The sequence below is a fragment of the Platalea leucorodia genome (assembly GCF_965183815.1).
Source record: "Platalea leucorodia genome assembly, chromosome: 6".
Classification (NCBI taxonomy): domain Eukaryota; kingdom Metazoa; phylum Chordata; class Aves; order Pelecaniformes; family Threskiornithidae; genus Platalea; species Platalea leucorodia.
Window position 1 is genome coordinate 2172814 of NC_138828.1, and position 25764 is coordinate 2198577.

General features: G+C 47.4%; 1 protein-coding gene across 3 annotated transcripts in view; it reads right to left on the reverse strand.

The window, feature by feature from the left end:
* Positions 1–25764, reverse strand: part of RUFY3 (RUN and FYVE domain containing 3) — a 55617-nt gene that overhangs the window by 2627 nt on the left and 27226 nt on the right. For 2 of the 3 annotated variants that reach the window (XM_082315211.1, XM_082315212.1), the window contains 16 exons: positions 22816–22989; positions 21378–21495; positions 19459–19560; positions 18302–18425; positions 17582–17643; positions 16445–16510; positions 16268–16337; positions 14165–14257; positions 13342–13422; positions 12526–12693; positions 11687–11784; positions 8021–8140; positions 5671–5773; positions 3797–3876; positions 2451–2478; positions 1448–1522 (listed from right to left, as the gene is read on the reverse strand). In XM_082315211.1, coding sequence (XP_082171337.1) covers positions 1448–1522; positions 2451–2478; positions 3797–3876; positions 5671–5773; positions 8021–8140; positions 11687–11784; positions 12526–12693; positions 13342–13422; positions 14165–14257; positions 16268–16337; positions 16445–16510; positions 17582–17643; positions 18302–18425; positions 19459–19560; positions 21378–21495; positions 22816–22989 — 1562 coding nt within the window. Of the gene's footprint in view, positions 1–1447; positions 1523–2450; positions 2479–3796; positions 3877–5669; positions 5774–8020; positions 8161–11686; positions 11785–12525; positions 12694–13341; positions 13423–14164; positions 14258–16267; positions 16338–16444; positions 16511–17581; positions 17644–18301; positions 18426–19458; positions 19561–21377; positions 21496–22815; positions 22990–25764 lie in introns of those variants that run through there. The other variant, XM_082315213.1, reaches the window with a different exon arrangement.

Sequence of the window (25764 nt, forward strand, 5' to 3'; positions counted from 1 at the left end):
TATAGCAAAGCTCCTTAGGTCAAGTGAGAGTAGGTGAAGGCTTGTAGTAAAGCAGGTGAGAGTTACCAATAACGAACCATTCAAGTTTTAATTGACTCAGTCTACTAAGGCATTTTGTCCCAAGAGGTGCGCACGTATATTTTATAGCTGTATAAATACACTGGAACGACGAGTCTTGCCCGAGATAAGTATTTAAACATGCACATGCATTTGGAAACGTGTCGAAGATATAAAGCTGTGGCATTTGTTTTGCTTTGAACTGAGGTGTTTCCTCAAGATAAACACAGGGGAACGGGCAAGACTAGAAACCCTGCACAGAGCTCCCACCTGTCAAACAGGAGGGGTTCAGGGGGCGACTGGGGGAGCAATCGGGCCCCCGCTCACTGCCCGTTCCAAGCATCGCGGTTCCGCGGTGCTGGGGAGGAGAGGGCCGGCTTCCGACCGCGGCGAGGAACGCCGTCCTCGCAGGCGCGGCGGAGCAGGCTGGCTCGGGAGCGGCTGTTTGCTCGGGCAACGTCGCTAATTGCCGGGCCCGCCTCTGTGCCAGGCAGAACTGCCAACGCAGCTGCAGCGACCCAGCACCGGTCACTCGGCCAGACGCGGCCTCTCCGCCTCAGCCTGAAAGCTTCCCGGTCGGGGAGCCTCGCCGCGCGAGTCCCCCCAAAAATTTCCTAAGACCTATTTGGAACTATTTGGTTCATCTTTATCTCGGCGCAGTGGTCAGAGCCCTGCAGGCCTCGTGCCGAAGAGCCGGCCGCCCCGGCAGGGCCTGGCAGGACTCCTCCCTGCTCCCGTCTGCTCCACAACAGCCCTTTGGTTGGGGTCGTGGCAGATCGACCAGGGGACAACGCAACCCACCGCCGCCTTCCAGCTCCCCCCAAGTACTTGCACCAGTGTGACCAGGACGCCTGCTGCACTGGCAGCGGTTTTATCCGCGCCTTGACTTGTTTCCTTGCAAACTGCTCCTGCTCCTCAGCGTCAGTGGAAGGAAGCACTGGATGAAGGCAGCACTCCCACCGAACACCCTTTTCGGTAACTCTTGTAATCCCTCTAGATTCAGATGGTAAAGCAGCGAGGAAAGGAAGAGGGGCTTAGCCAGGGAAAAGAAGAAAAAGAAGAGAAAGAGGCAAGGCGGCTTAAGTGGAGAAATAACAACCAAGTGTTAACACCTCCTATTCTCACTTCTGATTGATCCCAGAAAAAAAAAAATCCCTTAGCTAAAAAGGAGAGAAGCTGCTAAGGGGAAGGAAAAACAAAGGACTGAACACAGAGCAGAGCGGGGAACCCTCCAGCAGCCACTCTCCAACACGTTTACGTTAAGGGTGGAGTTCAGAGAAGGGCTCACTTCTTGGTCCCAGGTCACCAGCAGGAAACCTGCGCTGTTCGAAAATGAGAAGCAGAGGAAACGCGCATTCACCAGATGACGGAGATGGGTCCTCGGAGTTACCTTTTTTTTGCTTCGGCTGCTTTCCTCCTGGCAGAGCTGGCAGATCTCGGCGGTTCCAGGTCCTGGCAGCTGTTCCTAAACCCCGAGTAAAAACCAAGACATTCTGCTTGACACGCTTCTTTACACGGCACCTGCATTAGAGCTCTGCGGCCGATCCGCATCTTCCAACGGGGAGGAAGATTTGTCGTGCTTGGGTTTTTAACCCCTCCCTATTCCCAGCGCACCGGGCAGCCACACAGGACCACCGGGCATTTGCAGGGTGATCTACAGTTGCCCTGGCTACACCAGGGCAGACGGGGAAGCCCAGCACACCCGCATGAACCCAGGATTTTCAGGCTGAGATCAAGGCTGCTGGCCCAGCAACAAGGCGGGAACTATACATCTTTTTCCCTGTGAAAAAGAGCTGACAGATGCAGAAATTCCCCGTAGACGGGACGCAAGGTGAGCGTTGCAGCATCCCAGTGACAGTTCGGGGCCCAGCCGTGCTTTGCCAGGCAGCCGGGGGAGAAAGAATGAATTCTGGTCAATTTGACATACACGGAAAAAAAGAAAACAACCGGAACGACCAAAACACCCCTTCCCTCCGGCCTGCAGAGCAACCGGCAAAACCCTAGCCCAGACCCGGGAGGTTAAACACTGCCGTTTTCACAAACGGTAAATAATATTACGCTTTCGTTGTTCTTTATAGACACACCAACCCAGGAAAGGCATGGGGCAAAGGAATAATAAAAGGGGTTAAGATTGGGTTAAAAACCAACATGGTTGTGCTGAGGAGGCAAAATGGGTGCAGCGCTGCCCACTAAAAGCCTGGCTAATGCGATAAGCAGCACTTGTCCACTGGGGAACGGTTGCTGCTACGGACTCTACAGACCAATCCTCACCAAAGCAAAACCTGATGGACAAACTGCAGGGTATTCGGGCAGGGAAGATGCTGCAGCGACCCAGGAGCTCCCTCCGTACCCTTGCCCTTCACTATTTCAACGCAAAAAGAAGAACCACCAACCTGCTGCTCCTGCGTGCCGCTCGGTAACCTACAAGAGAAGAAGATTGTCACTTGGAGCTGGCGCTTCGGTCGCCGCTACGTTTAAGGAAAGCATCTGGCCTATCAGGGAATTCCCTCCTCCTGTTTTTCAGATCCTACCCATGCAGATTTGGGGGTTTGTTTCTTCAAAACCACGCTGCCGAGCCTGCTCGCCTGAGAGACGAGGCGTTGATAAGCTTCGTCACACAGCGAAGCAGAGGCAGTACGCGACTGGTGCTGTTCAGACGTGCAGCACTCCCAGATAAATGGGAAAGGCAGGAGAAAAACTTCCAAAGCTCCTTCAGAAGAGCAGAGGAAAGGGAGCAGGACCACAGAAAAGACTCTTCAGATGGTACAAACACAGTTTAAAACTAGCTTTAAACTTATTACTGCAAAACCTTTGCCCCCCTACAGCGATAACGCGTTTTGAGGCCTTCCAGATAAATCAGCAGCCTGACGCTCACGCTGCTTAAACACTCAAGGTGAAACGGGGATAAACAGCGTCTAAGGCCTGGAAGGTTTTTAATATCTGGTAAAGCAGATTGGAATTGAGCTTATGCTTTTTTTAAGACAATACTTTTCTGATTAACTTTCTATTGGCATTCAGCGCGCCGTGCCAGAGCACTGCGTTTTTTCACTGACATTCAGAGTGCTTCAAATAGGCTGTTACCACCTCCGAGCCAAGTCCTCCTTACAGAGCTGCTCCCTGTGCCTTTTAAAACATCTTTTCACATTTAACACCAAATCCGAAACTCAGCTCTCAAATACTAAATAAATCCTACAACAAGAATCCTCCTCTATAATGCCGAGTTTAGAAACGTGCTACCTGAACTACGTTTTTATACAACCTTCTCCTTCAAATATTATTTCAAGTTCTCTTTCTCCAGCAGCTTCTATTGATCTCCAGCAGCCACTGGTTACGAGCTCTGAAAGCCACCGATCCACCAACCCTTCTCCCTCCCCTCCCCAGCAAAGGTCCCTTCTTTGGACTCCAGTACCAAAGGTCTCTGCTGCATTCGGCTTATGAAGGTTCGTTAAATAAGAAAAATTAGTCAACGGCAGATTTATATACAAACAAATTCAAAGGTAAATGGGAGAGCGCGCTTTTCAGATCCAGAAATGCTGATGGCAAGCAGCAGAACCTCCTCCTTCCCTTGGAGAGCTATGAAAAAGCAGAAGAGACCTCAACAAAGGGCATAAGGTTGAAAAACCTTCCTTAGGAAGGGAAGTTACGCTATTCCAAACGTCCCATCAGCAAAGAGATTCGAGAAGGGGAAGCAGGACTTAGAAAAGGAGAAGGGAAAAATGAGATTTCTCTTCTTCCGTACTTGTGCGGCAGGACGCTGTTCTCCTCTCTTAGCGCCTGCTTCAGTTTAGCGTTTTCTTCCTGGATGTTGAGCTTCCCGTCCTGCCAAAAGGAAACATCGACCCATCAGTTGAAGTAGATGAAGACCCCAGTTTCACCCCCGCCACACGGCGAAGGCAGACTGTACGTCGCTGTTCGGGGAATGCTGATCTGCCCCTCCTTGGCCCAGAGGCCCGTTTGGACACGTGGAAGCACACAAACACCAATCCACCCCAGGAGCAGCTCCACCTGCTTCCCTTCCGCTGGGCGCAGAAAGTTGACTTCGCATTTTAGAGACGGACTCTTAAACGTGTCCAGTGACCTCCTTTGACTCGAAGGAACGAGTAACTTCACATTTTTTGTTTTAACAGCAGAGGTTGAAAAGGTAGACGGGCTGAACAGGCTTCTTAAAGCCTGATCAACAAATCCTCTCAGCCGAGAAAGGAAACAAATCCTCCCCAGCCAAGACCTGGGTCACAGCCCGAGCCGTATCCATGTACCACCACACCGAAACACGACTGTCAAAACGCCTGCACGGCAATGCCGGCAGAACCACCCACGCGCGCGCTGCTCTCTAATTGCGCCTGCCATCTCAGCGGGAGCTCTTCGGTTCCCGCAAACGCCAGCTTCCACCGGATCAAGCACCACCCGCAAGTTTCACGGCAAGAGAGAAGTCCGGTCTGAAATCGCTTTTTTGCGCGTTGGCCCGTTCGTTCCCGGCGGGAACACCCCGCTCGTGCTACAGCGCTCGCCTGCTGAGCGAAGGAGGGCAGCCCCAGGCAGCAACCTGCTCTCCAGCCCAGCGCCGGGCTGGCCGCAAAGCGGCAAAGCCAGGCAGCTCCTCTGCCTTCCAGAGAGCCACCCCGTGTCTCCTTTCCACATCAGGCTGCCCAGTTGGGGGGCTTCTTGTTTTCATTTTTACTGGCCCACTGCATCGCGCTTAGCTCCCGATTCCTTCTACTGAACTACAGCTGTTCTGCTACAGCAAATGCGACTTTTTGATAAACGACTCACGATGCGTAAATAACTTCACTGAAATTATGTGTGATATTGGTTAAAACAACGACAAAACGCAGTCGTCGAAGCAGCCAGGGGAGCCCAGGGAAGGCAACTCTCAACGCAGCAGCACACGTGAGAACTGCAGAACTACCTCCGTTACTTCACAGTTCTCACAGTTACAAGTTTTGTTCTCCAAAACAACTGTTTTACTGCCAATTCCCAGCAAAAGAGCCTGTTTCGCTTCACAGAAGAAGCTGCAGAGCAGACTTCTTCTTTCAAAGGCAAATTTACTGCTAACAAGGGAGTTTCACCTGGGCACTCTGAGTTTGACTCTCGAGATGAACACTGCGCTTCGCTTTAAGAAACACTGAGTTCGCTAACGCGCGGCACTAAAAAGAGCACTGAAAGCGATCTGTGATGCCCCCAAGAGATGGCTGTGTCTTCCAAGTTTTACTCTTGACCTCTTTCGGGAGAATTTCCCTCATAACGATGCAAAAAATAAAAACGAGCAAGTTGGCTTTTCGTGAGATGTACCGTGTACGGCATCTCTCCTGCTGTATTACGCTTGGTTTTACTAAACCAGCGAAGGGAAACCACAGTCACTGTCAAGAGTTTGTCAGGTCCTCAGCCTGGAAGAGAAAACCAGCGTTCTGCAACGAGGTGTAACGCTTGCGATATTTTTGTGAGGCTCTACTCAATGAACTGCCTATCTAGTGTGTGTAAAAAACGTGCCAGAGCTCATTTTGTCGCGGCAGATTAATAATATCTATTTATTGCCTAATCAAGCTCAGGAAAAGCCAACGAGCAAAATGAAGCTATACTTCAAACACAAGCCGAGAAGAAGGAGAGTCATATTACCTGCCGTAGCCAATTCTTCGTGCCGTGTCTGTTTTCCTGGCTGCGCTGGTGACTGTGTGACCATCTGTCTCTTTCCCGCTTCAGCTCCAGTTCAAGGTGGTTCCTAGAACATCGAGGTGGAATCGTCAGTGAAGGCTATGGTTTTGTAACGCTCGCCATCGAGAGCTAACGAACTATTTAACCCTCTCCTTACCCTAAAGCAACTGAACCCCAACTCAAGAGCTGAAAACCGCCTCTTTTGAATAAAGAGTTGTCCCGCAGTCGGCATCTGAGGCGGCCGACGCAGCCCGAAGCCGGCTGAAGAGAAGCGCAACTCTACAGCCAGCTGTGGATCGCCGAGCCTCTACTCGGGGCCACCAGAAAGCTCAACGCCTCCGCGACCGCAGCCCGCCCGCGCGCAACAGCGGCAAAGCTCCTGGAGCGCACGGGCCGTCGGGGACTGAAGCGCCAGAAACCCCCTTTTCCGAAGTCGTTCCAAGTAAAATACGGCAGCTGCCGTGGGGAACGACCCCTGCACCAAAGTCAAGGCCTAGAAACTGAGTATCTGCTGGTTAAAGTAGTGGCAAGACTTGCGCTATAAAACATGCAGAATCCTCGTTGCTATTAAAACCAACGTTATCCATTATTGCCCTCGTTCGCCTCCGTACCCCTCCAACAGGTTTTTAAATAACTTGTTATGACTACGGCCGCATTATTTACACAGCCTCACTGAAGTGAGTAAAGCTGGTGGACACTTAGGTCCAGAAACGAATCCTTGCCCATACTGACATTTAAAACCAAACCGACTGCGGGAACTTTTCTTTGTAAGTTGATTCAAAACCACCACCACGAAAAGCCCCGTTTCCTCTTAAAAGAACACAATTCAAGCAAGACTACCCACCGCCACTGCGGCACCCGCCAATAACCCCCTGCTTTAGAAACTCGGTTCAATAAAGCAGTACAGCCTCCCGGTAAAGGAGGCTCGATCATTTTCATGCCGTCATCTTGATTTAGCTTGAGCGAGGAAGGAATCGGAAAACGTCCAACTGATGCCAAAATAGACCAATTTGCAAATGTCCTCCCCAGGTAGCTACGCCAAGTTCACCTGGCTCCGTGTAAGGTTACGCGGGGAAGATGCATTCCTCACTTATGCCCAAGACCGCTGCTAAGCTCGCCCACGCACGCCCAGGACCTGGCAGGAATTTCTTTCTGATAAAAGCCATTTGCTGGCTTTGTGGGTACCCTCGGTGACTTTTTGACAAAGGAAAAAAAGCTGTGTCAGGAGGGGACAAAAAACCCCCAAAAAAACGAAAACGCATTCAGCAATGCTTCCACCCAATTCATTCCAGCGACCTTGCAACGAACAGAAGATGCGTCATGGCTGCAGGAGGAGAGATGCTCTTCTATTTTAAGATAAGAGGATTTCTCTGTTTTCCTGATACTGGTAAACTGATGACACTGCAGGGGAAAATAGGATAGCTCTCGCCAAGTTCTCTACATTTGATTTCCAACTTTTTGGTTGCCTCCCAGCAAAACTGAAACCAGTTTCAACTGGGGGGAGGGGGGGGAGAAAAAAAAAAAAAATCCCAGCACTGTGTGTCAGACCAAGCCCCTGGATTGCTTCCCTTGCTCCAAGCTCTTCAGTGGTAGCTCTAGGCAAAGACTTAGCTGCTACATCCCTGCTGATGTGCAGAACGTTGTCTGCTTTTAGCGTTGGCTCTAGATTCCAAATTGCGCTATTGCAGCGGGAAGGCTGACGCAACGCGAGACTCTGGAGAGGTCTGCGTTGCCGTCGGAGGCTCTCTGAAGCGCGCATCCAGCTGGCCCTCCTTCCCTCGAGCAGGCTAACCCGCCAGGCGACCTCAGCGCGGACGGAGGATCGGCCCAGCGGCCCAAACAGGTTTTGCGGCTCGGGGTGATCTCTGTCCTGCATCTCTAGCGCTGCCGCTTTTCAAAAGGGACGGTTATCGGCAAATGCCCGACAAATCTAACCGCAGGGCAGAAAGCCCCCGCGGACACTTCTGCGTTCAGAGAAATATCCTGACATTTCATTTCCCCATCCCTGCTTCTGATATTCCACCGCCGCACCAGATGTGTACTTTTGCTGGTGGTTTCTGCTGACCACATCGTTCTTTCGCCTTTTCTTCCAACCCGATTTTTCAAGTGGTAACTTTACAAGACACGCACGTTAAAAGATTTGCCATCTCGCAAAGCGTTTCACCTCCCCAGAGCTCATCCCTGCCTGGCATCTAAAATACCACTTGCCCCTCTCCGCCTCCAACCCCTACCTCCTTTTGTGACCGCCCTGCCTGCTTTCTACGAGACACAGTAAGAACAGCCCAAAAAATAGGTTAGAAAAGGATCTCTTCACCGCTGCCTGGAGAGCTCTTCCACTTCTAGCTGGAGGCTGTTGATTTTGTCCCCAAACTCCTGCTTGAAGAGCCGGTTGTCCTGCTGGGCCAGCTGACGGTCCTTCTCCGCCTGTCGCAATCTGGATTTGAGCCACATGAACTTGTGATAAAAAACAAAAGCCATGGTGGGGAGGAAGACCGAGTTTAACCAACAAATAAAAAACCCAGTGAAAAGGTAAAGCCAAAAAAAAAAAAAAAAGGAATGGTTAAAACAATGGAAAGGAGGAAAATATTTTAAAGAAAAGCCAAATGTAGGTGAACCAGGCAGAAGCTCTGATTTTCAATACTTTTTATTCTATTACTACAGTTTACAGCCATTAGATGAAAAACATAAAACATCACTTTTATCCAGATCCAAAGCAAACCTCAAGTACACAGAATTTTAAGTCAAATTTGATTTTAATGTACGTTACATTTCAGCTTTACACATGTAACTGGAACTTGCGACATAGGTTAGCTACTAGATTGAGGATTAGTGCATTTTCCTGGTCTCTCCCGTGGATCGACATGTCGGCTCAAGCGCCCAGGCATTAGTACACCAAAGCGTTTCCGCTTTGGGCCCGACATCAGAAATGGCCAGATCCTTAATCCAGTCTTATTTTAGCGTTACTGTGACGGCAAACTAAACCAGCCCAATCCCCTATTTCTACAGAAGAAATCTGGGGAGGGGCAGGGCAGTGAACTGTCCTAACCAGCTATTCGCATACCTTGATCGCTACCTTCCACCTTTTTATTATTATTTTATTTTTCTCCAGGTAGTTAAAATGATTTTCTACCAAAAAGGTTACCGAAGGTTAAGTTTATGCTTTCAAGCATGCGACTTGGGCATCGCGTAGGGATTTCAAACGGGCCGCCGAGCCCGCTCGCAGGCGGGAGCCCGTTAACCAAGCTAAGCGGTGGTACACGCTCGCGTACAGGAGGACTAGGCTGAGCCTCACAGATTTTCAAACGTACCCAGTGAGGATCCATCGCTCGGCTTTCCCCAGCTGCGTTTCAGTCACATTCGCCACCCGCTGCCCCAAGGAGCGCTATCCCAGAGGACAAAGGGAGAACTGGCACCAAAAAATTTTTACAGGCATCTCACCGGAGCAAAAAACCCCTTATTCAACACAGAAAACCTCCAAATGTGATCTTTTTGAAAGAAAAAAAAAAAACCTCTTTAGGAGCACGTATAACCTAAAGCCTGTGACAGGCCAGCACAGTGACCTTCTGCGGCCACAGGGAAGAGGATATTGGTTTAGAATAGGCCAAACTACAGTTACTTCAAGTTTTGCACTGGGGTGTTAAACTGGCAATTATTTATCCTTTTCAGAGCTGTTTCCCAGCTTTAGCTGTTCTTTCGTTAGCAAATTCCATTCGAACGGAGCAACGGAAACTCCGAAGCAGATGAAAGAAGTGTAATAGTAAAAGGCAACTCTTCCTTTTAAACCACTAAACTACTCAGACAAGGAATGGTCAAGTACCAAATTACCACTTCCACTCCCCACCACTGCACATTTTGTTCCTTTCCTCTCTTTTTTTTTTTTTATTTTGTTTTTGTTTCTTTTAACCGCTGGAGTATAAAGACCAGATTATTTTTTGTAAAACGTCTAAGTTCCCTCTCTAGGAAGAGGAGAGACCTACCGAAACACCTCTCCTCAGCTTCCTTCGGTGGGGAAGAACCGCAACGTACGTCTAGAGGGATTCATGGCAGAGGTAGAAGGCGATGCAAAGATAAGGAGGTTTCCACTGAACTTACCACTCTATCATGTTACTCTAAGACACCTAGCCACTAATTCTGGACACATGAAGTTTAAAGGAATAAGGATAAGTCCCCACCCTCCCACCAAGTCCCTAAGGCAAAGTCGTTGCAAGCAGTCTCGGTTACAAGAGGGCCGGTCTTCACGGTGATGAGCTATCGAGTCGCGCCCGTTCGGCTCGGCCTCGGGGCTGAACCCACACAACAGAAGCGAACGGGTCACGGCTTGGGGTACGCACACAACTACTTTCAACAACTTCCAGGGATGCATTTTTTTTTTTTTCGTCTACTTCACAAAAAGGGTAACACAGAAAACTAGTTGACTTTCCAGAGCTGGCCAATCTGACATTGGCTTGACCAACGCACCTAGCATCCATACACGGTGAAGACTTGTGCTGCTGTATACGGTATGCATCACCGGGATGTACAGAGCCACATATCTCCCACTCCTCATGCTTTCCTGGCGTGTTTATTGGCCAACTCATTGGTACTTTAACACAGTTTAAATGGCAAAGTTAGGGAATTTTATACCCGACTCTAAATCTCTGAAGAAAAACTCACTGCTTTTAAAAATTCAGCAAATTCCAAATCAACTTTAGGTGACAATTAACATTTTTAACAGTTGCTTTTAGCAATTCTCAAGTTCTCCCCTCATAAATGAGTTCTGATGTCAGAGCTGTGAGGTGACCAGACATCAAAATGTCTAATGATGCTTCTGGATCAGTTTGTTTGCTGCACTATTTAAGGTTTTTGCCTGTTTCACCAAATCCTTTTCACTGTATAAGTAAGTCAGAATGAGGAGGATGAGAAAATGGAAAAATAAGAACAGCAAGAGAAAAAGAGCAAATCCATTAGCTGAGGAGATATCAGAAAACATTTTAAAACACACATTTTCCACAAACAAAATGACCTTCTTCATCAAGAACCATTTACAACCTAAACCCTAAAATGAGAGCATTAATTTAGCGCGATGCCCTACTCATTCAAGAAGCCCCAGCCAATACACCTTGCCGACAGCTATGCTCTCCCCCCATTTCTGGAAGCTAGCCCGACAGTCAAGGCAACTGGCCGAGGCTGAAGTTCTGAACCTTTGGCCAAACCACTGCAAGGCCTGGCTTCGAGAACAAGACCAAAAGGGATAAAGGAGCACCGCTCCTTCTCAAATCCATCTGGCTTCGATGCCGCGGCCCTCCTAATTTCATGAGGGCTCGTGGCATGAGAGCAACACGGTCGCAAGGATGGAACTTGTCCCAGTCCAAGTGGATATGATACCTATGGGCTCTTTTATCAACTTCTAGCGACAGCCAGGCTGCCCTCTCATCTTCCTCCTTTCGCTTTCACGTGAGGATTTTTTTCAAGCTCATCTTCCTCAGTTCATGAAGAGAATGGTTCAATTGGGGGTATTTTTTTCAAAATGGTACCGGAGAGACCTGGAACAACCAGGCGCCCGCGCGCCTGGCCCCTGCCGCAGGCTCGTCCTTCCTGCTCCCGCCATACTCCTGCCATTAGCAGCCAAGCACTTCTCAAAGTTCACATTTCTGGTTTTTATCAGCGCTATCAGAGATAGCGATTGCCTTGTAATGACTGGGTAACACACAAAAGCGCAGCTGATGTAGATTAACAAGGCTGCTATGTTAATTACTGGTTTAGTAGTATATTCTTTTCTAATGGAAGCCCTCCTGAGCATGCACAACGTTTCTCCTAACAGCATCTCACAGAATTACAGCTCCCCTCATGTGGCTCTGCCTAGCCGCGGCTAAGCAAAGCGCTCAGACTCTTTTCAGAGTCAGCGGGACACTGCCACTGTCAGACTTCCATTCGGGGTCAGAGGGACACTGCCACTAGAATATACACGTGATTTTATAATTGTAAAAGTTGCATTTTTTACCTTTGTTCAAGCTGTTTGATGGTGGCAGCCATCTGATTTGTTTTTTCTTCCAAACGGCTGTTCAATTCACTCTTCTGTTTCACTCCCATGTCTGAACTCTGGAGAAAGGAGCATCGTGGGTTTTTGTAAGTAGCAGTAAAACCAAAACAAGCCACGATAAATCACGTGGCACGTGAAATGAAAGGGGCAGAAGCCAAAGAGGCGGGAGAAGGTGCTGAGAAAGCAAACGCCAGGTCAACACCGCAAGGACAAACATCTTGCCATACAGGCGCAGGCTACGTCTCAACCCCCGAGAAGGGCACTACCATAACCAGTGAAGCTTCCTATACCATACCCGCTAATATCGTTCGACTGTTTCGCACAGAACGATGGGCTCAAGGAGAGCAGAAGCAACTCTTGCCTGTTCTAAAGCTTATTTTAGGATTTCTATCTGAGCATTTTGCGTTGCTCTTTTTTTGAAGAGTCTGCTTTTATCATCACACAGTAACGTATGTAATTACACCATATACCTTCAAATATTAGCTTGTACTGCAACAGAGGCTACCGTGGCTCAGTTTTTATACCACAAAAGCACAGAAGATGCTTTCCCTGGTCACACATACACATCTTTCTCGATCATCATGAGTCTGTCTTCAGAAGAAGCTGCTTTTTCCTTTAGCCTCCAACACATTCAATTGTTCAAGTACTACAGCTTTCTTGCAGCAAGGCAGAAGTACGCTATACAGCCTGTACCTGTCCACACCTAGCACCTTTTAAATAGATGGGGTGGCAAAAAAAAAAGAACAAGAGCTTTCCCTTTTATGTGGAATTCACTGCATCTGATGGAATTACTTCCCTACCTGCAGCTTGAACGACAGTTCATGCTTTAGGGCCCTGAGATCATCCAGCTGCTGCCTGAGCGCCACCAGCGCGTCTTGCTTCTCGCAAACATCTTTCTCCAGCATCTTCATGGCTAGCTCCATCTCCTGTCGCATCCCGATCTGCACCTCCAGCTCTTTCTCCACGTCCTGGAACGTACGGATCATTACGGAGCGTTACCAGCCGGCTTCCCTCGCCACCCACGGGGTAACCACCCTTCACCGGTGCTCCTGCCAAGGCAGTCGCTACCTGGAAGCACGCTGCATCGCCACGGCGTCACAGTTACAGATCTGACCCATTCAAGACAATTAAGGACAACAAATCTGCGTTTTCAGTCCAATATTAAAGCAATGTAAACAGCATTACTAGCAAAGAGCCAGAAAGTACTATATAGGCCCATCTTTCTGATGGAGGGGACTAGTGAAAAGCTGGCAGGCTTTTTATTTCCTAAAAAACTTCTGCCCAGGCATTTTTCTCCCCGCCAGCTGAACACGCTATATTGAATAACAGTTCAGATAGCGGCGATATCCTTATCTGCAAGGGGGATGTGTCAGACCTGGGAATGCAAGCGCACCGCTCAGTTTTGAGAAACAGCCCTCAAACCGATCAATAGAGCCACAGAATTAACACCCCTTCTGACAAGACTGTTGCGGATCAGGCTGAAGCGGGCAGGCAGGAATGAAAAAAAAAAAAAAAAAAAATCCCCTGGCCAAACATTTTCAAAAGTGGTTGTCTGGCATGGAGTTATTACGTGAAAAAGCCCTTTGTAGCGAGCTGCGAGCTCCCGCAGCGCTTACCAGCCGCAGCTGAGTCTCCTCCTTTAGCTGTTTTCGTGCCTCAGTCAGTGCATGTCCGTCAGCAGTTCTGTCTTTAGCGACCTGTTAACGAAGACACCCAATTAGCTTGGCATTACCTACTCCTAACCCTCACATTTGCCGATTATTTGCCTTTCCCACCACGTAGAAAACCAATTCTGCAACTACCAAAACTCAGAGCTCCGTTCAGTTAATGCAGCACGCAGCCTCCACGCGCAGTGACTCTATTTCCCCGTTTCCCCGAGGTGCTTGGTGCGAGGGATATGAATTAAATGGCCAGACTGTCCATTTTCAGAACTTTCACAGCATATTAAGTGTGGTTACAAAAGCTTAGAAAAAGATCTTACGGGTTTTAAAACTAAAACCAGATTCTGCCATGGGTACTAGCACTTTCAGTAAATCAATTAAAAAAAATATTATAGATCCTGCCCCTTGATTACCCAAAGGGGCAGCATTTCAGGCCAAAATAGCAGACCTCCTACATCCACATTTTTCTGCCACCCCCTCAGTAAATCATCCTTCCTCCTGTCCCGTCCAACACCTCCGCCTCGCAAGCCAGGACCAAGCTGCGCTGGCTCTCGGCTCCGCGCACGCTCACAGCTGCATCAGCTCGGCCGGGCAGGATTTACTGTGGCCAGGGCCCATCTGTCCCCCTCTGCGGACGACCCACCTGGAGCCACTATTATCTACTGCAGGTTTTGGGGGAGATACAGAAGGCAATAAAGTCTCTTCCAAACACCTGCTTTTCGGTCGAATCTGGGCTGGGACTGCCCAAAGGGTTCAGCAATCGTTCGCACACACCAACCTTACGATTGGACTCTAAGATGTAAGAACTTTCTTCTTTAACCCGTTCCATCTCTTCTTGCAGTGTAATAATTCTGTTGTTTGCAACTGCAAGCTGGAAACAAAACAAAACGAGAGTAACCATTTTTTTCCCCTCTCTAGACACATCTTCTGTACTCAGGATTGTTTACAAAGAGAGAAAAAACCATATTTGGAGCGGCAAAAGACAACTCGGCCTCTACCACGGAGAAAGACTGTCTGAAAAAGCATTAATTAGTGCCAGTGCGATGGATTTCCAATATCAGGTAAAACAGAGACTTCCCAACCTATTTCGGTTCCTGTGCTTCAGTCAAGTTATTGACGACTTCAGGTCTCTACCTGCTAGAGTCTGCATAACGTGTGCTTAGCGCAACTCAATCCTCACTCCGTTCCCCTCCCCTTACCAAAGATAGCAAAAAGAGAAAACGTGAGCAATGGCAGCTAAGTTTTGTTGGCTTCTAGCAATTGAAATATATTACCAGAGAAGAAATACTTGGGTGGGTTTGCTGAAGTTTCAGCAGTTTGGGTACACTGAGATGCAAGATGCTCAAGCATTTGGGCAGGAGAAGCACCATGAGAACCTCATCAGAGGAAGGAGGTTTGGCAGGAAAGGGAGGATCACACCGCCCTTACGAGACGGGACATCTGCCTCGGAGGGATTCCAGTGACGACATCACCGCGGACTAACAGATAACTTGGGGTGGGTGGTCACTTCAGAAAACGCCTTCTGGCTTTGTAAATCATTACTTAGGTCAGCCTTGCCCGCGAGAAAAGCTGAGTGGCATTCCAAGAGGTCAGCCATGTCCTTAAGTGACAGCCCCAAATACAAATTGCCCCGATAAAAGTGCGAGGCTTTGGTACAGCTGAAGCCAAACACACGAATCGATGTGGCGCGTGATGCAGTTCATGAACTACACCCTGCAGATCGCCTTGGGTGGCACAGCGTGTCCCAGTGTCGCTTAAATCCTTGTTCTGAACAGCACGCAGGCTTCACTAAGGTACAAGCAAGTAATTTAATAAAAATAAAAAAAATACTTGAGTCAACATTGCAATGAATCTCACGGGTACCATGCTTAACGGGCACAGCACTCGTACTCTGCAGGTATTCAATAAAAAGCCACTTACAGTAGCACTGAGAAAGGCAGCCTCTACGGCAGACCACCTTTTTAAAATTTAAAAACTATTTTAATTGTGAAAACCATTTCTTATTCGTTAGTTGCAAGAGCGGATACACTAATTCCCATCGCTCAAGCTTCTCATCATTCGCAATACATCCCTTAGAGTGCATGTTCAATAACCAGACACACAGACCTCCTTTAACGAGGGGGAACAAGCAAAAAAGAACTTGTGTTTCTTATTTGTCCCGCCAGAGCGCTGGGACATCCCAATCAAAACCATTCTGCTAAGTGACACGCGGACAGAGACGCTGTAAAACTGTTCGGATGAGACCTGCTATCCCCCATTTGCCAGGGAACTGACCCCAAAAGGTTTTATTACAGTTATGCCATTACTAATGAACGGCAAGACTAATTTTAAAACGCCAGTTACACCTATGACTTGCGTACCAATCCTTTTTTAACGCTCAGACTGAACAATGTTTTATCTATAATGGTAATTTTTCCTTCATTTCTTGCAAATTGTGACAGGCTAGAGAAAACGTTATTAAAACATTTCAATTACTATCGTTACACTGTAGCGAACTTCTGCACCTGTCAAAATAAGCAGACACTTAAACATTTCTTCTCCGTGTCTGGATGTCTCATAACCAACATCAGCTACGTGGCATTCAAAACCACAGCCACCATGCAATTTATTCTAAGACCTTTCCCAAAAATCAGAAAGCACTCGAAGACTCCAGAGGGGTAAAGTGTCTTCAGCAGCTTTTGGTTGTTAACATAAACGTTCGGTTGGTTTTCCACCTCGTGCTTAGTTAGCCGCAACAGCCAGCGCGATTCCTTGGCAGCTCAGTTATTCCAGTTCCATTCATCGTTACGTACACCAGAAATCTGAAAATAATTCCTCCCTTACCTTCTTAATCCCTAAGGCCAAAAGGCCAAAACATCAGCTGATTTTCTATTACACTTACCTCCTCGGTCAGTTTAGTGTTGGATTTTTCTAAGGCATCCACCTTGGCCTGTAGGTTGTTTACTGTAGCGCTGTTCAAGAGAGAAAAAAAAAACCCCACAGTCACTCCTTCTTTTTTAAAAGCTGTTTCTCTATTTTGCTATACTATACAATAAGGAATAAATAAATCATGTCTTACCTTAAATGTCTATTGAGTTCTTCTACGTAGTTCTTCTGGTCCAAAATAGCAGTTATCTGACCATCTCTGGAAAAAAGAAATACCATTCAGCTCAGCCATCTGGATTCAAAGAGATATCGGCGAAGGGCTAAGAGGAAAGGCGGCGAGACAGCCTGCACACCCAGCGCAGCGATACCCGAGGTCCCAGCGAGCCTACGTGACGCCTACGAAACCGCAAAGCCAAGTTGCCGTCTGTGCCTTTATAGCCAGTCACCCTCCCCTGACTTCCCAGAAGCTGCAACTGCTGCAGTCACCTGGATGACGGGACGTTTTGTGACACGAAAACCGGAATGACAACATTTCAAAGAGTACAGCAGTATTTCAAAGGAAAAAAAACTGGTTTTGCACTACGTTTGTATCGGACAAGAGTCATCTCACCAAAATCCATTCAAGGAAAAGAGCCAACAAATGCATGTTTTGCATGCACTTTCTTTCTTAACGAAATAAAAGAAGGTTCTAAAAAGGAAACCATAGATAAAATAAATGCAATTGAAGCACCTGATCCTGAGGGACAATTATGAAATGTACACCTGAATGCAAACTAGCAGAACTTGCTTAGAAGGAAGGAGTCCCCTTGAAGACCCCCAGGGAACCGCAACACCCGATGGGTACGTCGGTGCGCCCGCACCGCGCTTCTCGGCCACGCGCTCTGAAGGCTGCGCAGCTCCGTTTGTGCGTGCTGGCACAACTACTTCAGGCTGTTAGCACAGTTATCATCTTTTCCAATTGGAGAATTTTTTTTTTCTAAGGATGTTTTGGTACCAAAAATCAACTCCTGTCCTGCCAGGCTACTAAGCTGCTTACCGAAGAGGCTTCAAAGAATGGCAGACCTAACTCAGCAGAGGGTCACTTGTAAAATATTGTTATCTTCAATTGCCAGTTAAGGAAGAACACGCAGAACTTCTGGGAGACTTTCCTCTTCCCCCGCCCTCTCCCAATATTTCCAGTATTTAATTTATATATTACGGTTTATCACAGAAGAGCAATTCAGTCTAAGTAGCTTTTTAATTAAAAAAGTAACAGCTTGCAGGGCAACCCGGAATACCCGAATCCAAGCGACCAAGAGATAAGAAGCAGGACAACTGTGCCTGTACCTACCCTTCGCTGCCCTTCGTGCTGTTCCCATCTTTCAAGTACATTGAGAAATCGATAACTCCAACCTAGAAAAGAAACATTTGCGTTTTAGATTAAACACTTCTTGTAAGACTAAACACTGTCCGAAGTTGTGTAAGTTAAAAACATCAGTACATGTTTTATTATAGGAAGGATTCATTATACGAGTCATCTCTCCAAAATTAATGCAAACATGGCGTATTTCAAGCAAAAATATACGAGGATCAGCAGCAAGTTGGCAGGCGAGTCTTAGGACATAAGGACAAACCACTGCCATCACTGTATCTGTATATACCCTGCTTATGCAGGCTGGAACAGAAGGGCACACAGGCTCATCTTCTTCTGTTTAACAGCCACAATGATCTCATCACACAGCGTGAGTTACCAGTTATGCCCGTTTCTCCCCTCCTTTTGGCTAAGTCCTTCCCCGGTTTTGCCTCCTTTCCCATTTACTACATTTCACTCCACGGTGGCCTGCATGCAGACCTTCGCAAAGCCTAACAGCAAAGAGAAAACCAAAATCCCGAGTCTCTGATCTCGGTGCCGCCAGCTAACCGAAGCCCACAGTCATAGTAACAAGCTTGTATTAGTCTTCTTTTAGATATACTAACAACCTTGTATCTCAGTTGATGGAAGTCCTCTACAACAGAAAATTCTTCACATTCAAATGAGCAGAAGAAACCCCATTAATTGAATACCCCGTACCTGTGAGTCCAGGTCTTCTCCCTTCATGCAGAAGTTTGCATCGATGACGTTCAAACCTACTAAGAGGCCAGCAATGATCGCACCTTCTTCTTCCATCATCAGTGCATTAGGCTCATAAAATTCACTGCAGGATGCACGGCAACAAGAGACAAGTGTTGCATTTTTAAAAGTCAACTAAAATGATGTCAACTAGCACAGGATCCCCACTGGTTTGTACGACAACAGAACGCAAGCTCAGCCTTGACAAAAACCCAGGCAGCGGCACATAGTCCGCAAAGAAAGATACTCCTACGTACTATCAACGTACTCCTACGTACTATCAACGTACTCCTACGTACTATCAACGTACTCCTGCTCTGACTGAACAAAGTTTCGGTGAGGCAAAGACTCAATAAGTAGGAGACCCAGCCCCTCAGCTGTCGAAAGCTGATGGAAAGGAAGCACGATCCTTGAGTAACGGTACAGCACATGGAAGATTTAAGACCAGGGCTTAATATCAGAGTTTTTTAAGTAGCGTACTTCTACTACTCTATTACAGACTATTATTAACACAAGCCACTGCCACGTTTTCCAGCGGACAATACCAAGTTCTCCTTTCTAACCCCAAGTCAGCTACGGATTTACATGGACAGCCAACAAAAACCTACTTGTTGGAGTAAAGAAACACCAACACATTTATTAAATCCTACTGCTTTACACAGACGTAGCAGCTCAAATCCATGGACTTTCAATTAAACTACAACATTATCGCTGTTCCATGAGTGGGAAGCAGAGATACAGAGAAGGGAAACGACTTGTTCTAAGTCAGATGGCAAGGAAGCGCCAAGGTCAGAAATAAATCCAGGGCCAAGATTTTGCAGACACAGAATGCCGTGTCCCCTCTGTATAAATACTTCACCCAAATCATCTCTTTGTAACCAAAATTTGTGTTTATTCTAATGGATATTTGAGACGAAGTGGAGAAGTAACAGCTTCTGAATTAAGAAAGAATACTAAGCATTTTTAACCCCGCACAGGAAGCTCTGCATTTCACAAATATTACCATTCCTCAAAAAAAGTACCCCTATACTTTACCATTTGGGTGTAAAAGATCATAAAGACGTTACAAGAGGGCAGAAGCGAACGTAACCCAATCCGAGCGCGAGCTCAGCACTCACCTGAGAAGATCCTTTCTGTTAATCAAGGCTTTCATGTATTCTGAAAGTTTCTTCTGCATTAGAGCCAGGCGAAGCCAAGCTCTTCCTCTACCCACAGGCGTCCTACAAAGGCCAGAAACAAAACCGCTACAGACATACCGCAATCCACACTCACAAACAGCTTTAATAAACCCATTCTATCTAAAGTTTCTGCATCTCAAAGATCATAGAATCGTCAAGGTTGGAAAAGACCCTAAAGATCATTGAGTCCAACCATTAACCCAGCACTGCCAAGTCCATCACTAAACCATGTCCTCGAGCACCACATCTATCCATTTTTTCAATACCTCCAGGGATGGAGACTCAACCCCTTCCCTGGCCAGCCTGTTCCAATGCTTGACCACCCTTTTGGTGAAGAAGTTTTTCCTAATATCTAACCTAAACCTCCCCTGGCGCAGCTTGAGGCCGTAGACAGACAGAGCTGTCCCTGATGAAAACAGGGAAATACAAGCTATTTAAGCACAAATAGTTACAGACAAGTTTATCTAAGCAATCGCCGCTTCTCTCATTACTAATGATGTATTTGTGGTTATATGCTGAAAATATTTCCCTGACTTTACCCCTGCTCAATGCTACCACGTGGCCAGAGATCAGCTGCCTCAACACACCGCCTTCTAATTCAAAATCGGTTTTGCGTAAGGCAAGGCGGAAGAACACGTGCATACTTCACTTCGGCACGGATGCCCAAGCACTGCTCCTTCAGGTAGGCGTTAAGTTGGGCGCGAATCCACAAAGACAACTGGAAAAACAAATTCAGTACTGTTCTCTTCGACAGTTTTGCTCACAAACACGCTCACAGGATGCAAGGGGTTATAGTCCCAGTCCTCCCCGCTCTCTTTCTCCTGGCAATCTGAAGCGTGCAGCTTTCAAAACACGGTAACTCATCTGCTGCATCACAGCTCTGGCTCATCTACGCTGGCCAGGAGCCAGCACCAGACGCTCCAAAGGAAGGTGTAAATCCCCCGTGCTGAGCACTATTCGGATTAAAAGGAGATTTCTTCTCCATCTCCAGCAGTCAGTCAGCTGTCAAACAGCACGTGGGGCATTTCATTTTCTAACCCTAACTGGTATAAGCAGCAACAGCCCGCGAAAGTCACCTTCATTACCCCCCGTTCTTGACCTCACTAATACGTGACACGACCCAAGGGTTAGTACGAACGCAAGGCTGAGGTTTAGAAACTTATTCTAAACCTGTTCTTGATTTCAATTTATTTAACATTTCAATACTCTTTTCACAACAGGAAAAGGTAACGGGAGCGCTGGCACAGCACTGCTGGCACTCCACGCCGGGCCTGTAACCTGTTCCAGACGTCCGGCGCCGATCTCCAGTAAAAGCCCTTGTCCATACGTACATCGCTAAACACTAACCCGAAAGAAACTGTTATTGAATCTATCCACCTCTTCTTTCAGCAAGGAAGATTTAATCCTTAGTCCTGCTACTCGTACAAAAGCTTCCTTATGCCTTTTTTTCTGTTCCTCGGGCTGAAGGCCTCTTACAGTTTCTTTATAGCATGGAATAAGCAAACCTGAATGGGATGTCTGAAATGACCACGAAATTTTTAAAAGCAATATATGCTTAAAGTGGTTGCTTCCCTCCCCCCTTTAACATAAGCTAGTAGCTTCTCCAGCTTTGTGACCGAGCCTCCCTTTTACACAAACTTTACAAGTTTACCTGAATTTATTTAAAATAAAAATTACCTCTGTCCATCAGCCTCAAAACCATTTAAGCTATTTAACAGAAGGAATATATCCTGTCCTCTCCTTCTGCAGTTCCTCGATTAAGAATAAAAGAGAGTAATGATCCATTTTCATCAGCAGAAGGTGGCAGATGTATTCCTGAAAACATATTATGCACTTGTGCAGTGAAAGACCGTACTTACTTCAGCCCTGGGAGATCCTTAACACTTGCTGTAATTTCTGCAGCTTCAGGAACAAGTTTTTCTACTAGTTCTAGAGGTCCCCAAAACGACTTATTTTGCCCAAGAAAAGTCTTTTTGGCTAGAAAAGAAAGAGATACAAAATGAGCCTGTTAGGCCCGTGCTGACTAAAGACATTCTCAAACACGGTCAGAAGTGAACGAACAGTAGACAAAAACTTCCAGAACGATTGGTCTGGCGCTGCTGCTGCGCGAGTACAAACGATGACTTTGTGTGCCCGAGCGTGGCCATGACCGCTATCGCTCAAATAAGGCAACAGGAGCTCGAGGCAGTTGCCAGAAAATATTCCATCCATCCCCAGTGTGCCAAAACAACCTCATCCGGTGGCAACCGGCAACTTCGGTTCACTGCGAGAGGGCAAAATTTCTCCTGTGACTGCTGTCACTGTCCCTAAGCTACATTTGATGGGCGCACAGTAATTTTCTCTCCCTGACCATCACATCAGAAGGAAAAGGAGCACACGGCTTTGAACCCGCTCCTCCTCCGCAGTGGCCAGGGGCTTCTCCGCGCATCCCCTCCTCCTTCAGAAAAGCTTTCTAGGGACCCGTAGAAACTAAAGCTGGGGATGAATTTCCTTCTTCCATAGTTCTTGCTGCTACTTCACAGAGAACCCTGTTAACGTCAAACTTACGACACGGGTGAATAGATAAACAACGAAGCTGAAGACTACGAACACTTCTCCCTTGCACAGTGTTACCTTACCCAGCCCAGGAATCCTTTCCTCTGTGCGTAATGCCGCACACGGCGGCTAAAAAAGCACCGCAGGATGTACGTGAGGGTGCGGAGGGGCATTTAATATCCTCTGCTTTTCATCTCAAGCTACTGTCATCCAAGGGCAGCACATCAAGAGAAGTACTCTGGTACTTGGCAACTTTAGTTTATATAGCATTATATAGTTAAGTATATGCTCTGCTTGCTATTTTAGAAAGCAGCTTACAAGACTTTAGCTGCACAAAGCCAAAATCCTCAGTTTTGACAGAAATATTGAGAAAGGCCCTCTGTCTTGCAGTTCCTCTTCCAGCAAGAGGACCTTTGCCTCCCTAAAGCACGAGGAAGTGCAGAAAAAGAGGGAGTCATGCGTTTGCTGAGGAGCTAATTTTATCACCCATCACTTAGTTATACAAGTCATCCGGAAAGCTGCTTTAAAAATGGCAAGCACCTGCAACAACCGTGAACTTCTCACCTGCGGCGTTATACCTTCAGCAGAGCTTTTTCCGTTCCTGCGGCCAGTCAAGTCACCTGCGATCCCAGCAGTGACCCTGCTCAGCCTCTTTTTAGTCTACTGTAAATTACCAAACTCGATTTTTAGAACGAGATTGCTCTTTCTCGCTCCTACGCTATGCCAAAACGGCCCGGGAGGACTCCTCTCAAGCCCGGTTACCTTTCAAGCCGTGTTTAAGGCAGTGTTCCATCACAACGAAGAACTGCTGAAGAGGTGCATAGTCGGAGTCCAGCGTCCTGCCCAGATTAAGTGCCGATTCAATCAACCCCTTGATACTCAGTTTCGCCATGTTCATCAGGTTCATGCGTTCATTAGCCATGAGATAATTAGGATCTAATAAAAAAGGGAAAAAAAAAAATACTGTTGAGTAACAAAAGCTATTTTTAATGCAGTATGATACCCCATCTCTCTCTCTTTTTGTCCCCCAGCTTTGACGACGTTTTTGGGGCAGTGACATTTTCATGTGAGGCACTCTCTTCAGGCTTTTTGTTGAGAAAAATCAAAATTAACTAGCATTTTATGGCCAAAGCCACAATGACATGGGTGATTAAGGGTGCCTCAACACTTCCAATAACTACAAAAGCTGTAAATTTTCAAGGAAGGAAAGCTTCAAGACAGCTATTAATATCGTGCTTTACGTCTTGACAACGCGTTACTGCATGCTACAGCCGTCGCTTGCTCCAACTCAAATCCCCAGCTACATCCAGCAACTACCAACTGGTAAGAATTCCCCACTGGTGATTTGTTCTGCCATCTAAAGATAACCACGAATCCGCTCACACTTCATCCATCCATGTGTCTCTCTACTTCTCATGACTTTTTTGTTTTTAAAAACCTGGATGTACCAGAGAGCCAATTCCCGACTCCCTCTCCCCATTTTGTCAACCCTACTGTATTTCACCACTGACAGCAAGGAGCTGATCTTCATGGCTCCTCTGACAGCTCGCTCTAACTCCCAACACGCGCAGATCTTCCAAGACTGTATTCTTCCTCTTCCATATTATAAATATTCAGACCTGTATACTTGCTAGTTGCAAGCAACACATGCAGACATCCATTTTGCAGCCTACACCCTGCCTGCAGGCCGCCCACTCCCTGACCCGCGTAAGGTGCCCATGCCAACACCTATCCTTTCATAGGGTGCCTCTCTTCCCAAACACCATTTCCAACACCTCAAGAAACAAACTGTCCCGTAGCTAGAGTGGCGTTGTCCTAAGACCCCAACAAATCAAGTGTGCTTAAGCTTTAGCCCTGGAGATGCACAGTAATAGAGAGAAATTCTTGCTACGAAAATGACGCTGCATCAGTTGCAAGTCCTCTCTTTGCAGCTGTTGCACCTGCAATCTCACACCCGATTTTTGAGCTAAAGTTCCTTGGCGCAAGCAGCTTCATAACCCTGTAAGGCACATTTATTCTAGGGCTCCTGGAAACAGCCGTGGACCCGTGAACTGATTGACCACCTTCGTGAGTGAATTCAGTGCACCTAGCAGCAGAAACCCGACCAGAGGACAGCCAAGACTACGTACCTGAGCACAGGGGACACATTTTACCCGCTATGCTGACAAAGCATGCCTGCTTTTAACAAGCACGTAAATATCAGAGACTGAAAACCTTCAATTAGAACGAAAAGAGATATATTTCTACTTAAAACGCAGGGGAGCACGTAGTTTGATGAAAGAAGCCATGAAAATATCTAGAAACCTCATCAGTGGAAAAGCAGCTGTTGCTGCCGCCTCCGTGCAGTACCACGACCCAGACCCACCCCGCGACGCTCACCACCGTCTGAACGTTCCCAAGGTGTTTTTAATCGCTCAAAGGCTCCGTCTCTTCAACGTACGGACGGCTGAGAGAGGTTCCTACCTCTCTCCTTAAAACAACTCTCATGCTGAAGGAGAAGAGGAAGATGCAACCCTTATCCTCAGTGGATCCAGTCCCTACGCTAAGTCTTGCAGAAGTTTGGTGTTGTATTCAGCAAGTTTGCCACTGCATAAACATCAAATCTCTACTAGGCAGGTGGACTCGAGCTGTCTGGATCGTTAACAGTTCTCATCCTCTTGTCAACAGAACCGTGAAGAAGGATTTCTTGCAATTTAAAATGCAACAGCTTAGCCAAAAGAGGCCGAGGGGTATATCCTTCTGAGACTACTGCCGTCTCCTACAGGACTTGTCCTGATGATGCAAGTCATGATCCCGCTTCATCATGATGCTGATACTCACAAGTCCAGCTGCTCAAATACGAACTCCTTGTCATCTCAAACGTACTGCCACTGCCGTGAGGCATCTTCTCAGCACCCACCAGCCGAAAAGAGAACAAGGAGCAAAACTTTATAGAACTATAGAATCGTGAAAAATCTCATCGTTCCCACTTCCTATCTTGGGCATCTCCTTCAGGTTGGAAAGCACTGGAGGCCCAGCGGCACGTAGCTGACCGGAGTAATGTTGGATTTCAGTAACCTATGGAAAAAGGCAAGAAGAGGAGCAACTGCTACCATGCAACTGAGACTCCTTATGCCAGAGAGAAGGAGACACTGCAAGGCACCTCGGGGTTGGGAGACGAAAAGCAGCTACTGAAGTGGAGACGCAAACATCCTCAATCAAAGAACCTGAGAAATTATGAAAGGGAATCAGAAGAGAGCATTTGTGAAAGGTGGGAACAAAGGCGGATTTGCTGAATCTGCCTCTGAAGCACGCCACGGTCAGGTTCCCGTGGCTCTGAGGCTAGCTGGCACCCAGGGTGGGGAGGTCTCCTTGTTGCTGCTTAGTTTTGGGTGGCCTGTCTGCCAGCGGACAGGCTGCTTTTATCGGGGATGCTGCGGACGACTCCAAGAAATACTCAGACCGAGCCCTGTGGCAACAGCACTAGCGATACTGGAGTACCCCTCATCACAAGGGTGCTAATCAATGCCGGCTAGAATCGCCACCCACCACTAGCCACCAGCCTAGTCATGCTCCAGGCCGCATCTGCTGCCACGGACAAACGCCACCGCCTTCAGAGAAGTGGCAAACAAATCCAGTCGTTCCTGTGTCTCCACCCAATCTTCTACTGCTGAGGGACAAAGGGATCAAACCCCCCCCGAGAGCTTTGTTTTACTAACTGTCCGCTCTTCG